Genomic DNA, 15,006 nt, shown 5'->3' with positions numbered 1-15,006 from the left:
CTTAGGTGTTTCCATGTCTTGGCTATGGTAAAAAGCACTGCTGTGAACGTTGGGGTGCGTGTGTCTTTTCAAATTACTGTTTTTGGTTTTTTCAGATAATATGCCCAGAAATGGAATTGCTGGCTGACCATCACCTTTTAAATAATATCATTGTTCTAGCCGAACATAATCTATTAAATAATATCATTGTTCTCTCTGGAGTAGCGGAAACGAATCCGACTAGTATCCATGAGGATGCAGGTTTGACCCTGGCCTTGTTCAGTGGGTCGGGGATCTGGCATTGCCGTGAGGTGTGGTGTAGGTCGCAGACGTGGCTCAGATCCCGCATTGCTGTGGCTGTGGTATAGGCCGGCAGCTATAGCTCTGATGTGACCCCGTAGCCTGGGAACTTCCACATTGCTGCAGGTGTGACCCTAAAGGAAAAATATATATATTTATCATTGTGGTTCTTCTCATAGCAATCTTCTGCTTTCTAAAATAGTCTCAAGTTTGAACTCACAATATTAACCCATGAAACTAAAATTGTTTACGCATCATCCAGATAAGTCATGTGTCATTGTGGATCCCAAGAGTGAAAGAAAACAGACTTTAGGTACCTGTCCCTCAGTCCAGGACTGTTGTTATACTTGGGAGTCTCATTTCTTTTTTTTTTTTTTTTTTTTTGTCTTTTTGCCATTTCTTGGGCCACTCCTGTGGCATATGGAGGTTCCCAGGCTAGGGGGCGAATTGAAGCTATAGCCGCTGGCCCTACCACAGCAACACGGGATCCGAGCCGCATCTATGACCTATACCACAGCTCACACCAATGCCGGATCCTTAACCCACTGAGCAAGGCCAGGGATTGAACCCTCAACCTCATGGTTCCTAGTCAGATTCATTAACCACTGAGCCACAACAGGAACTCTGGGAGTCTGATTTCTTAACACTCTTTTTTTTTTTTTTTTTTTTTTTCAGCTTTATGGTTTTGAATCGCCTGGATTCAAAAAATCATATTAATAACCAGAGTGTATGGTTGCACTTTCTTATCAGTTTATGCTTTGTTCATGGCAGAGAGCAGTCATTGTGTTAGAAAGGACGTCGGAAGCCAGGTGTGGACATGGAGGTGGGAACAGCCAAGGATGCTCTGGAGCAGCGCAGTCATTAATTAACGGAGAGTGATAATCCCTTCTTCCCGCAGAGTGACCACGGCAGATGCAGGCCTGGGAACTCTGTCTCATAACATTGCCCTCATTAGGTCATGGCGGAACTCTGTAGGTGATACAAGGCTTTTGGGGAGTCTTTCAGGGTCAGTTTTTCAGGGAGCCACATAGAACAAAGGCCAGCCGACTTTTCTGTCAAGGGCCAGATAGTAACACTTCAGAGCTTAGGGTCTCTGTTGCAGTTCCTGAGTTTTGCTGCTGTGATGAAAAGCTGCATGGGCCGTGCCTGTGGGGATGCTTGCGCACTGGGCTGGATTTGGTCTGCAGGATTGTAGTTTACCAGCACTCAACACAGGAATTACATTCCTGCGCCTGCCGTACGCCTTTCTTCAGCACAAGACTTCAGGGGGAGAGTGTGCTGTGAAAGGGTTTTAAGCCCATGGACTCTGGAGCCAGCCTCCCTGGGTTCAAATCCTGGCTCTGGCACTTAGTAGCTGTGTAACTTGGGCAAGTGGCTGAGCCTCACTATGCCTCAGAGGTAAGAGTACTCACCTCATGGTGTCATTAGGAGGAATAAATGGGTTAATATTTGTGAAGCATTTAGAACGATACCTGTCATATAGTAAGTACAGTAAGTAAAGTATTTAACAAACAAGTGCATATGAAAAATGAAACTTGTCTGATTATGTAAAGTGAATTTTTTTATTAAAGAACAGTGTCTCTTTACATTTCACTAGTATTATGAAGAGCATCTGTCTCCACATCTGTCTCAGCAGCATATGGAGTATTATAGTGGGGAAAAGCCTCTTGCCAGTGATCTTACTGGCAGCGTGCTCTTTTGTTCTGATGAATATTTCTCTAATCACTCATGAGTTTAAATATTTTGCGAGTTTTAGCACTTTTTCCTTATTGAGTTCTCTGAGCTCTTTATGCAAATGGTATTAACTCACTCTCTATAAAAACTCCAGATATTATAATTGAAGGAAATATTTTTCCCAGGCTGCTTTCTGATCTCCAACCTTATACATGGTGAGCTTTGTGTACTCGGGTACCCTACACTATCCTGAATTTCTCTAATAACTTTTGGATGTTAAAAAGTGTTTTTGTTATAAAATCGACATTGTTACAGTCATACAGTCTTGATTAAACTGATAAAACTCTTATTCATCTCTATACTCCTGGGAGATGCATAAGGGTACTGCCGGCTCATCCAGAGTGAAGGGAGACACACAGCCTGTGGTACAGTAAGCAGTCAGGTGAACTGGAGGAGTAACGCAGGAGCCTGGTTGTCTTGAATTCAGATGTTTATGGAGGGCCTAGCGTGCGCTAGAAACAGAACACAAGACCTGGGGCCAGGGTAAGGATTTCTCCCTGCGAGGCAATCACAGTCTTTTGTTAAAAGAGAGGCTCTGGAGTTCCCACTGTGACTCAGTGGGTCAAGATCCTAACATAGTGTCCGTGAGGACGTGGGTTCAATCCCTGGCCTCACTCAGCGGGTTAAGGATCTGGCATTGCCATAGCTGCGGTAGGTTGTGTTTCTGTGGCTGTGGCATAGGCCGGCAGCTGCAGCTCCAGTTGACCCCTGGCCCCAGAACTTCCATACGCTGCAAGTAGGGCCATAAAAAAGAAAAAAGAAATAAAGACAAAAGGTGCATCTATGGGAAAAAAAGAGAGAGAGAGGGCTCCATTTACTTAATAAATGGAAATCAGCTTCACATAAATACTGCCGAAAAGTTGCCAACCCAGCTTAGCCCACAAGCTTCCAGAAGATACCAGTGGGTAGCGCCCAGATCCTACATGAAGTCTCCAGAGAGATGCTTAAGTGTTTTGAGGAAGCGGGAAATGATGGAAGGGGGTGCAGTGCAGGGAGTCAGCAGGGTAGAGGGGCTTGGGTGGTGAGCTGTGAAAGGCCACGGGTCTGTCGAGATCGGCTTGCTTGTCCCGGCACCTGTCCCCACCTCAGCCATCCTGTGTGCTGGAGCCTGAGGAAATCCCTACCGGCATGGGGCGTGTGGAAGACAGAGTGTTATTTTTTCTAGACTCCTGAGACGGACGCAGGTCAGGAGAGGAGGGCAGGGACTACCATTTGTGGGGAGGGCTATCTGCAGAGCATTTTAGGCATTTCCTGACTTATCTTCGCAACTTGGGAGGTAGACTGACTTCTCCCATTTCAGAGGTGATGAAACTGAGCTTCAGAATGACACAGGGTCAGAGAGTAGGAGATTTTGAGCCCAGCTCTGCCTGCCCTCAGGCCTGTGCTCCTCGTGATGCCTCTGCCTTGATCCTTTGTGTCAGGGTCTGTGCAGTGGGGGTTCTGGGCTGCTGTCTTGGTTGGGTGAGTTGTCATGTAATACAGAGGTCGTAGGCAGTGCTGGTACTTCAAAACGTGTTTGGAAACTTATAGCTTGATAAGTGCGGGTGATCCTTGTGAGAGAGAGTGATAGGTGACTTCACCAAAGATAACGTTCAGTGAAAATTCACTTGTCTTTTATTTTTCTCTCTCCTCTGACAGGACACTCCTGGGTTTATCGTGAACCGTCTCCTGGTGCCGTACCTCATAGAAGCAGTCAGGCTGTACGAACGAGGTAGCTGTCCTGCCACAGGCCGGGAGCTGCAGCTCTTGGCCCTGGCCCTGCTCCCAGGGAGGAGTTCTCCCGCGGGTCCGTGGGCAGGGCTGAGCCGTGCGGGGTAGGGAAGGAGCTACTGGCTGTGTCAGTCAGCCTGGCCCTGGGCCCCCCGGTACCTTTGTCACTGTGTTCCCAGGGCCCCCTGGAATCCCCATGAGGCCTCTGAGGAGGCTCTGGGGCCCTCCACCCAGTCCCAGCCAGAACAGTCGACACACGGATTTAAATTCTGGATCTCTTGTGAAAAGGTTTATTGCTTCAGGTGCTGCTGCTGCTGCTGCTGCTGCTGCTGTAGTACAAATCACTGGGCTAGGGAACCTTTAAATTACCTCAGGTGCCGAACTTGTGACAGGAGATGGGAAGTAACGAGTCTGTTTGTGACAGGGACTGGCGGGGACAGTTTCTCATAGCCCCGTGCGTCCTGACTGCATGATGCCATTTTTCCTAACCTTAATAAAGGTCTAGGGGAGCTCCCTGGTGGTCTAGTGGTTAGAATTCAGCGCTTCCACCACTGCTGCCCAGGTTCAGTCCCTGGTCTGGGAACTACGATCCCACATCGAGCTGCTGCATGCCATGGCCAAAAAAAGAAAAGAATGGTCACGGTGTTTTTTCCTTAATACTTTCGACTGACAAAGAATGACTTCTCCCTGTTGTAGAAATGTAAGTCTTGGGACATGGTCCAGGGTCATCCAATGTCAGGTATCCTCCTGCCTGCCTTCCCTGCCTCGGTTCTGGAAAGGTAACTGTCATATCTGCTTCAGAGGCACACAGGCCTTAATAGGACTGGATGAAAAGCAAGTGTAATTGTTTTCAATTACTACATTCACACACGCTGACTCCTGAGAATGTCATTTTTGAAACAAAACATTTATACCAGCTCTTCCAGAGAGATGAAAGCATATTTGCTTCCTCAAAATCTGCTTTAAATATTAAAACTTTCCTCTGTGTTTTATGGAGGCATTTGCCTCACTTTTGCTCCAAGATCAAACCATCACTTCTCTGTTTATCTATCAACAAATATGCCTAATTACTCCTCAAAGAGGCGTGAAGCGTTTTGCCCTACTTTGAAAGGCAGGGTTTTTTTAACGTAATGCTTTAGAATAGAGCGCGCGGGTGATCCACCTCTTAGTGGTGTTTCTTCTCACTGAAACACACTGTCGCTTTGATACATTTTCACCTGCACCATGTCTCTGGCTTTAAGTTGAAAGCTGTTTCCTTGTCTTTTGCTCTCCCCCTACCAGCAGTGGTCCCTTTCTAAACAGATGGAGTCCCTGTGAGCCTCACGGTCACTGGCCACCGGGAAGGGGATCTGCCCCCCGGGGACGTGCTCTTAGTTTGCCCTTGGCGCCGTCCTCTCCACTCTGCTGTCGCTGGTCCCTCTGCCTCTGTCCGCTCAGTGTTCTCAGGCCCTGTGAGCTGGAGCCTGTGCTTCTGGAGGCGCTGGGTGTTGTGTGCAGGCCAGGGGCATTGGGGGGTGGGGGGGGCTGTTTCTTAGGAAGCCACACTCTGGTCTGGACTCCTGGGTCACACCTCCAGCTCCTCACTGTGCCCTTTCTGCCACCTCAAGCTCTGCCCTCGTTGAGCCATTTGAGCCATCACACGGGTGCTCACATGCACGCCTTGCACCCCGTCGCCAGCCTGAGTAGCTGGCCCAACTGTATTCATCCTGCTTTGAGACTTGAAGCCAGGTTTTTTTCTTTTTTCTTTTATTTTAAATGATTTTTACTTTTTTCCATTATAGCTGGTTTACAGTATCCTGTCAATTTTCCTTTTTTTCTTCTTTTGGCCTTTTCTAGGGCTGCATCTGTGGCATATGGAGGTTCTCAGGCTAGAGGTTGAATCAGAGCTACAGCTGCTGGCTTATACCGCAGCCACAGCAACGCCAGATCTGAGCCGCCTCTGCAACCTGTACACAGCTCACAGCAACACCAGATCCTTAAGCCACTGATTGAGGCCAGGGATCGAACCTGCAACCTCTTGGATCCTAGTCAGATTTGTTAACCACTGAGCCACGACAGGAACTCCACCTGTCAATTTTCTGCTGTACAGCAAGATGACCCAGTTAGATGTGGCTTGGATCTGGCGTTGCTGTGGCTCTGGCGTAGGCCGGCAGCTGTAGCTCCGATTAGACCCCTAGCCTGGGACCCTCCATATACCATGGGTGCGGCCCTAGAAAAAGGTGCTCTGTATACATTTTCTCATACTATCATGCTCCATCACAGGCGACCAGATACAGTTCCCAGTGCTACACAGCAGTTGAAGCCACTTGGGGTCATCTCTCTCCTGGCCGCTGTTTCTCTTCGTTGTCACTTTTGATTCGTCCCTGTCATCCCAGTCTCCCTGCACCTGTCAGCCTCCTTTTAGTGAGGCTCCCTCAGGCAGCAGAGGAGTTCACGTTACCTCAAGTCTTCCCCGTGCTGGCGCCCTCGGGTATCCTGTGGACCAGGAGGGTGAGGAGACCGTGCAGCTATGCCTGGCCCCGTACAGCTGGGCAGCCCCACCATCCAGGAGGGGGAGTCATGCCAGGAAAACCCTGTTTGGCCCAGCCCTTTCCAAGCCCACTGGGAGAACTTCTCTGTGCAGCACTGCCTGGGTCAGCTTGGGCTGTTACAGCAAAATAACAGTATAGACTGGGTGGCATATAAATGACAGAAATTTATTTCTCACAGCTCTGCAGGCTAAAGTCCAAGATCGGGGGCCAAGTGTGGTCGGGTTCTGGCAAGAGCCCTCTTTGGTTGCAGACTGCCGACTTTTTGTGTCCTCACATGCTGCAGAGCAGAGAGGGGACACAGGCTCTCTTAGGCTCCCAGAAGAGCTCTGATCCCAGTCATGGGGCCTCCACCCTAGTGACCCATCTAGTTCTCATTCCTCCCATACACTTCTTTATACCATTGCCCTGAGGGGTAGGGTTTTAGCATAAGGATTTAGGGCCTATCTACTAACCCCAAACTCCCAGTCCCTCCCACTCCCTCACCCTGCATCTTGGCAACCACAAGTCTTCTCCATGTCTGTGAGTTTTTCTTTTTTTCTTCTGTTTTTTTTTTTTTTTTTTTTTTTTTTTTTTGTCTTTTTAGGGCTGCGCATGCGGCATATGGAAGTTCCCAGGCAGAGGGTCAAATCAGAGCTACAGCTGCCTATCTAAACCACAGCCATAGCAACAAGAGAGCCAAGACATGTCTGTGACCTACACCACAGCTCACAGCAATGCTGGATCCCTGACCCAGTGAGCGAGGCCAGGGATCAAACCCACATCCTCATGGATACTAGTCGGTTCACTGCTGCTGAGCCATGATGGGAACTCCAGTTTGTTTCTTTTCTGTAGATAGGTTCATTTATGACAGAACACTGTAAATGAACTATAAAAAATTTTTTTAAGGGGGAAAAAAATTGGGGGTCCATAACAATCACTTTTGATAGACCCGGGGTGACTGTACCACACAGGCAGGTTGGCAGTACGCTGCTTTGAGTGGTGGAGACTCATCAGAAGATGTGTGGGGTGCATCACCGTCATTGTCCACTTGGCCTCCTGGGACAGGCCCCCAGTGCTGCCTCTGCCCTGCGCCCATGGGGTCACCCCTGCTCTGGTGCTGGGAACACTTGGCTTCTGTGTCAGGCCTTCTTCCCCTGTGTCCATCATTCCTGCTATAACCCAGACCTGATTGGGGCGAGAGCATCGGTCACCCGCATCCCTGGGGGGCCAGGCTTTCTCTACAGACCTTTGCCCAGACTGGCCCCTGTAGCAGATAACTGCCCCAGTCAGATGGCACTCTGACAGGGTCACTTCTGGGAGCGTGGTGGGGCCTCACGGTCAGCTCTTTTCAGGCGACACCCTGGGAGCGTCACAGGCCTGTTCCCCAGTCACCATGCGACATCCTGCTCACACTGTCCCTCCGCTGCCCAAGACACGTGTAGTGGTTCCGTTGTAGCCTCCCTCACCAGGGAGCCTTCTCTGTCCTCACCATCTGCCCTGCTGTCATCGCCCCACACCTTAACCCCTGCCTTTCTCACAGGGCCCTGCCAAGCCCTCAGTGCTCCAAGCTCACGGACAGCTGTGTTCTCCCACAGGGCATGCGCCACTCTCTTCTCTGTCGTGTGGCGTCTTTCTTCTCCTGCGGTCCTGTTTTCCTCACCTTCCCATCCATCCCCCGAGTGCTCTTGGAGGACAGGCATTAGTAGCTGGTGATGAATAAAGGAACGGTGGCTGCACTGTGGCTGTCATCCTTGTTGCTGTGACCATGGTGTGTTTGTAATGCCAAGACTGGTCAGTAGGTGGTGCTGATGAGCCAGCAAAAGAAGCCGATTGGGCAGATCCCAGGTTCTGGGGCCTGCGGAAGAGCTGGGAGTTCTTGGAGGACACTATTATTCTATGTTATATAGAGTTAGGGGCTCTTAGCTGGGGAGGGGCCTCCTAAGGTTGATGCAGAATTCTGTGTTTATGTACCTTTTCTTTGGAGAAGGTATCAGATTTGAATGAAGTGTTTAAAGGTTAGGACTTAGTGGCCTAAAATCATGTTTAACTCCCACTCGGCACACCAATCTGTGTCTTCTCTTTGCCTCTTGCTCTGTGTTACTCAGAACAGAATTTTTAGAATTGTGCTGACTTTGTAAAACTGTTCAGACTTTCTCCCCTGATATGCTGTGTCTTCATACTGTCTTTCAAAGTAAAATAGTCAAGTAAGTCTCTGAATCTGAAATTACAGTCTTGACTCTTGGGTTTGTTGTCTGTCTTGCATATTGATTTGCTGAAATGGCTTTAGGCCAGTTGGAACCATTCTGTTACGAGATTTCCGTCCTCAGGGAGCCTGTATTCTAATGAGGAGAGACATGAACCAACAGATAACATCTTAGGTTGTGACCACTAATTCCCAAGAAGGATAAAAAAATTCTAGGGGCTGGCAGGAGTCCTCGCCGGGAGTCCTGACAGTTGCTAGTTTACATGCGGGGGGGTGGGGGGAGGTGAGGCTCTGGCAGGGTGACACCTGAGCACAGGCCTGCCGGTGTTGACAGGATAGCAGTGCAGAGAGCAGAGGAGCTGAGCCAGAGGAGCATGCTAGGCTGTCCTTCCAGCCTTCTGGCCCTACCCATCGTAGAAGCTTCAGAGTCTAATGAAATCCTCTCAGCAGAATCCACTTATCAGCTGCCATGTTTGTTCTCATTCTTGCCTTTGCACATTCTGTTCCCACTGCCTGGAATGCCCTTCACTGCCCGTTCTTCCCTTTGGATTCTCTTCAGGACTGTCAGGACTCGGGCCTGAGTGGTGGTTTTGATGAAGTCATGGCAGTGTGAGTAAATCTCTCCATCTTTTCCCACCCAGCTGTGTGAATCTTCATGAATCTTCAGCGCCTGTTTTGGTGAAGTTTTGGGTTTTCACATGTGAATACTACCGTGAGATCATGAACACCTGATGCTTGTCTTGTTTTTCTTTGTCTCATTCCAAGTGTCCGGTGCCTTGTACACAACAGACGCACATACAAGTCGAATGAGTAAATGATGTCACCTGAGAAGGTGAACGTGTATGTGATCATTTTTGCTTTCCTCTGGTCTGAAACTCAAATCATGATTCTCAGGAATCCTCTGGGTGACTGATCAGTAGAGTACTGGTAACGCCACTCCTAAGAAGTAATTGGTTGGTATTTTAATAACCTTGAACTGCCTCGAAATCCTTTGCTACTACTTTAGTACTTCCTGTGCTTTTAAAAATAGAGTCTTGGAGTTCTCGCTGTGGCACAGTGGGTTAAGAATCCGATTGCAGCAGATCATGTCACTGAGGAGGTGCTGGTTTGATCCCCAGCCCAGTGCAGTGGGTTAAAGGATCAGATTCAGTCCCTGGCCCAGGAACTTTCATATGCCGCAGGTGTGGCCATTACAAAAAAAAGTGTCTGTATGGATGTTTAAGTGGTTTTTGTTCTTTGTGCCTCACAATCTGAAATACTTAAGTATTAAATTCTCTTTTGAATATTTGATCATTTTCCCCCTTTATTTAGCATGCCATAATTGACCATTTATTTATGCTTTGGAACAAAATTCTAGACAGACACTTGATACAGGCTATTCCAGTTCCTTATTTTGGAGAAAGGGGATGGGTTGTTTGTAAAGACCAAGGGTGATGCGTGAAAGATAAAATTCCAGGGAAGAGGCACGTTGGTCCTTGTCTGAGTCTCCTCGACACACTTACAAACTTGCATGGCAATTCTAAATCAGTTTTGGGCTTTTCTTTAAACATTGTCTTGACTGTAGGTCCAGAGGAATACTCATTACTCATAAAATGAAGAAAGCTAGTAAAAGAAAATATGCATACAATACATAGAAAAAGGTAAAGCTTATTAGTGTTTTTTTTTTAAAGTCCATTTATCAGTAAAAATATACTCTAGCTTCAAAGGATATTTTAGTAAGTTTATTCCAGAGTTGGAGAATCCCAGTCTATTAGAAAGTAACTATACTTCTAGGCCATTGGGGCCTTCCCTCTTCTTGAACAAGGTAGCAGTGCTCTAGAATTTACCTCACAGAGTAACTTCCTGAGTCATGTGACCCTCTTTGGCATGTACCTCTGAGAAAAATCTTACCCAAGCCAGAAATCCTGACTCCAGATGGTTTTTTCTGTTGTTGTTTTTGCTTTTTTAGGACTGCACCCACAGTATATGGAGGTTCCCAGGCTAAGGGTCTCATCAGGGCTACAGCTGCCAGCCTGCACCACAGCCACAGCCACATCTGCACCCTACACCACAGTTCACAGCAGTGCCAGATCCTTAACCCACTGAGTGGGGCCAGGCATCGAACCTGCAACCTCATGGTTCCTAGTTGAATTCATTTCCACTGCGCCACAACGGGAACTCTCGGATGTTTTTGGAATGTGCAAATATGTAAAATTCTAGTAATTCAGGGAGAATTGTGGGAAAGGTGGTGGTGACTCAGTGCTGCCCTCTTCTGCTCAGGTGACGCATCCAAGGAAGACATTGATACTGCTATGAAGCTGGGTGCTGGGTACCCCATGGGCCCATTTGAACTTCTCGATTATGTTGGACTGGATACTACCAAGTTCATCATAGATGGTAAGAACTGGAATTTCTCTGTCTTTAATTGAGTTGAGGTAGTCTTGCCCAACTGAATGAAATTATAATGCCTATTTAAACCAGAGATTAGAAGGAATCTTAGCAGACCCTCCAGAGTCCTGCCCCATCAGCCTTATTACTCAATTAATAAATGCTAGGAGGAAAAAAAACGTGACTTCCTAGTCTCCTCGTAGGATAACTTTTTTAACTTTTCATTTTGAAATTACTCTACATTTACAGGAAGTTTCAAATGTGGCCCTGGCGGGGCCTGTGTATACCCTTTACCCAGTTTCTCCCAATGGTTCTATCCTATACGGGAACCAGGAACTTGGCATTGTCATTCTGTCACATATGCTCATTTGTGTAACCTCCATTGCATTCAGGATACACAACCATTTGGAAAAGTTTATTCATGTGACTGTAGTGGCTCTGAAGACAGGTTAAAATAATTCCTAAAATTGGATTACTGAAGTTGAATGTAGCTTGTGCTACCAAGTTTCACAAAGAATGCTTATGTGAGGAGGATGGAGGGTTCTAGTTCAAGTGTGAATTTTGCAGTTTTATGAGGGTGCAGATAGCAGTGGCAGCAGATTCAGAATGTTAATATGCCTGAAAATCCTTTCACTGTGCCCACTGAGAGGGTCCGGCCAGGAGATTAATGCGTTCTGTTCATGTTCTTAGACCTTTCGCAGCAGCAATTTCCAGGAAGGAACTGGATGAACAGGGGGCCGTGGTTGAGGGGCCTGGAGTGATGCATTAGAGCTCATGCTCAGCTTGCCCTTTGTCTCTGTCCTTTTGGCCTGAGTGGCTCCAGGCCCGTGGGACCCTCCCGCCTCGGGGTAGGGACGGTTCTCCTCAAGCTCTGCCTCCAGACCTGCCCCAGGAATGCTGAGATGTAACATAAGCCCAGCACTTCATCCTAAGCTTTTCTCTCCTCTCAGGGTGGCATGAAATGGATTCACAGAACCCCCTGTTTCAGCCCAGCCCAGCCATGAATAAGCTGGTAGCGGAGAATAAGTTTGGCAAGAAGACTGGAGAAGGATTTTACAAATACAAATGAGGCGCAGCTTCTCTGGCTCCTAGAGGAAGCCCCGTAAGCACATACCAGCAGCTCCCCAAGTGCCCTCGGGAATGCTCTTTGGCCAGACGTTCCCCACACAGCATGATCTGTTCAGTGTGCATTTTGATTGTAATCTATCTGAACTAATTACACTAGTTACAGTAATAGCAGATTTCTCCATTGAGAACAAATTCTCTTAGTCTGTTCATTTCTGTGTATTTTCCCAAAAGCTTTAACACCCTTGGTGCCTTGGAACGAACATTTCTTCCGAACCTTCGTTTTTGTAACGTTGCCTGAAGTCACTCACTTGTAAAGGGAAGACACTTCCTGAAAGCATCTCATGTTCATTGCTGCCACACGGCAGAGTCTCAAGCCACTGACACGTCATGGTGTGTCTGAAGGGCTGTGCGAGCAGCACCTGCATCGCCTTTACCAGAATGTTTGCTGCCTGCAGCTCCCAGCCTTACGCCACGTTTTGGGTACGATGTCAGCTGTCGGGTCTCGATTCAACTCATCCTCAAGACACTGCTTCTGGGTCAGTGGGAATATCCCCATGTGCTTGGTTGTGGGAAGAGGTTTCACTCACGTCCAAAATCTGCATAGTGTCCGTCCATCTCTCTCTTTTTTTCATGAGAAATCATTGCTACAATTTGAGTCTAATAAAATGCAGTCTTTAAATCTGTGAACATTTGACATGAATGTGTAATTTTAAATCGTACTATGCTGAACTGGTTATAGAAGTAAAGGTCGGTCATTTAGGCAGGAGCTGCGCTCGCTCTCCTCAGGCCGGCTGTGAGTTCCGAGCGGTGATGCTGGGGAAGGTGTTCATGTACAACCTGCCTGCAGCTGTCCCTGCACATTTCTTGCCAGGAAAGCAGACATGCACAGAAAATCCTTTTAAAGGGACATCTGTTTCTTCTTTGCAACAAAAAGAAAGAGTGTAACATAAGCTTCTTTTAATCATTGGCTTGAGAAATTGTCTTCCAAGATAGAATCTTGAAGCTGGAAAGACCTCAGAAGTCCTGAGGTCCAGTGGCCTCATTAGCAGAGAGCTGAAGTGATGTGCCCAAGGTCACCAAAAGTGCGGTAGCAGAGCCAGGATGAGAACTAAGTTTTGATGATAGAATGAAGTACAAAATAGCAAATTTGAAAATTTGAAATCTAGGCTTTCAAACAGGACGGTCCCCAAAATGAGTAGTATCTTGTTTGGTGTTCTGGGTCACAGTGGTAATGGCAGATTTTTTTCCCCCCACCTCCGTTTCATGATGGATAAAAGGGAGCTTTTTTTTTTTTTTTTTTTAACTTGACTCTAACTTTAGCATAATGGGAAAATACAGACATACATTTCTACCACATATAGAACCTGGTTTAGGAAACTTCTAGGTTCTTCTTGTAAAGCATTTCCTAACGAGAAAAAGGAAGCACCTGTGACACCACCACCGTTTCCATCACTTAAGGTTACGCTGGCCTGACAGCCCCTGCTCACTCTCAGGCTGGTGCCTGACCTTTGACACCACAAGCCCTGGGCTTCGGAGAGGGCTTCCTTTCCTTCTCGTGCTCTGACTGGAATGCCTGTAGGACGTGCGCCCTCAGCCTGGAAATGGGAGGGCTCTCTCGCCCACTGGGTTCCAGGAAAGAGAGAATAGTGACATGACCGTCAGCCTGCTGGGGTTTGCAGGTGGCTCCCCGCGTCTCCTCTGGCTGAGGTTCTCCGCATGCTCTTTCTTAATCTACCAGAAAGCGCAAGCCCTGGCCTCTGGACATTCTTCTGTCATCTTCAAAAGGCCCCCTGTCCGTGCCCTGTCTGGGAAGGATGCTCATCTACGTCGGCACAGCAGTGGAGAGCAGCTCGCTCAGCCCTGCTCCAGTTTCTGGGCTCTTGGGGGAGCCCAGCGGCTGCCCGGCCAGGGCTCCGTGGGGAGAGGGGCCCCCGCAGCCAGGTCCTCCGCTTCCAGGTCAGGATTGCCTTGGTCTGTGTTGCGGACGGCCTCAGCGGGAACCCCAGGGGCTTGGGCAGGCGCCACTGTGTTGGGCTGCTCTTGTTGAGGAGGGAGGACGAGTCCAGGTGGGGCCGTCAGCTCGACTTCACCTCCCCTTTCTCCTCACCTCCCCCGTCTCTCCTCCAGCCAGCAACCAGGGCTGTTAAATCACGTCTTGAAACGACTAGATTTTAGATGCAGAGGCTCTGCACCTGCCCCCGGACTCCCTTCGTAGTGATAGTTTCATTCTTGTAATAGAAACGAAAATTGGAGATGAAGAAGAAAGCCGTACACTTGATGAAACAGCTTGTTAACAAGGGCTGCGTGAGCCCCTGAACAGCCCTCACCTGGGCTTCAGTGATGTTCAGCCAGATGGCGTCTAGTTTTCATGCTTCTGAAGACGTCTTTGTAAAATAAAAATTGTGGCCCTTTAATATCTGTAAGATTCAACTGTTAACAGTTTCTCAGGAGCCAGCGGTTGGCTAACTTCTTGGCATCCGTTGTGAGGTGCATTTCCAGCGTGAGGACTGTTAAATGGTGTGGCATCGGGGCCAGACCTTGGAACTGAGAAAGTGCAGCCCAAAACCTGGTGGTACAAAGTGAGTCCTCACTGGGTTGTGTTGTATAGTAAGGTTTCTGACTCTTTAACGTATCAGCTTTTAGAAGCTTATTTGAGAGCTCAACCATTGAATTGTTGGAAGGGGGTAGAATTAATACATTAGTCAACTTTTTTTTTTGCTTTTTAGGGCTGCACCCGAGGCATGTGGAGGTTCCCAGGCTAGGGGTCTAATCGGAGCTACGCCTGCCAGCCTACCCCACAGCCACAGCTACGCCAGATCCAAGCCACGTCTGCCACCCACACCAATCTCAACGGCAACATCAGATCCTTAACCCACTGAGCGAGACCAGGGTTGGAACCCGCAACCTCATGGATACTAGTTGGAGTCGTTTCCGCTGTGCCACAATGGGAACTCCTATATTAGTCAACTCTTATATAACATACACTAATTACACTTTCATAGTTTGCAAGTTATGCTTTTCACACATTTGAAACAACCTTTTGGCTTGTCCCACCTTTACTATAATCCCTTTCACATTTCAACCTGATTACATCTTACCAAAAATACTAGGTGTGGCTGTAATTTTGTGGGACTA

The 15,006-nt window shown here is 48.0% G+C and overlaps 1 protein-coding gene across 1 annotated transcript in view; it reads left to right on the top strand.

Moving 5' to 3' along the window:
* The window catches only part of HADH (hydroxyacyl-CoA dehydrogenase), a gene marked incomplete at its 3' end in the record, with an annotated part of 52,995 nt that extends 40,457 nt beyond the window's left edge, over positions 1-12,538 (top strand). The window contains 3 exon segments of the mRNA NM_214331.1: positions 3,652-3,724; positions 10,696-10,812; positions 11,754-12,538. Of these exon segments, the coding sequence (NP_999496.1) occupies positions 3,652-3,724; positions 10,696-10,812; positions 11,754-11,872 (309 nt within the window).
* Positions 12,539-15,006: the final 2,468 nt, after the last annotated feature.

The sequence above is a fragment of the Sus scrofa genome, chromosome 8 (assembly GCF_054392235.1).
Source record: "Sus scrofa isolate SSC_HxYL_T2T_F1_AM1 chromosome 8, Sscrofa_HxYL_maternal_Yorkshire_Landrace_v2.0, whole genome shotgun sequence".
Classification (NCBI taxonomy): Eukaryota; Metazoa; Chordata; class Mammalia; order Artiodactyla; family Suidae; genus Sus; species Sus scrofa.
This window is presented reverse-complemented; position numbering and strand designations above follow the sequence as displayed.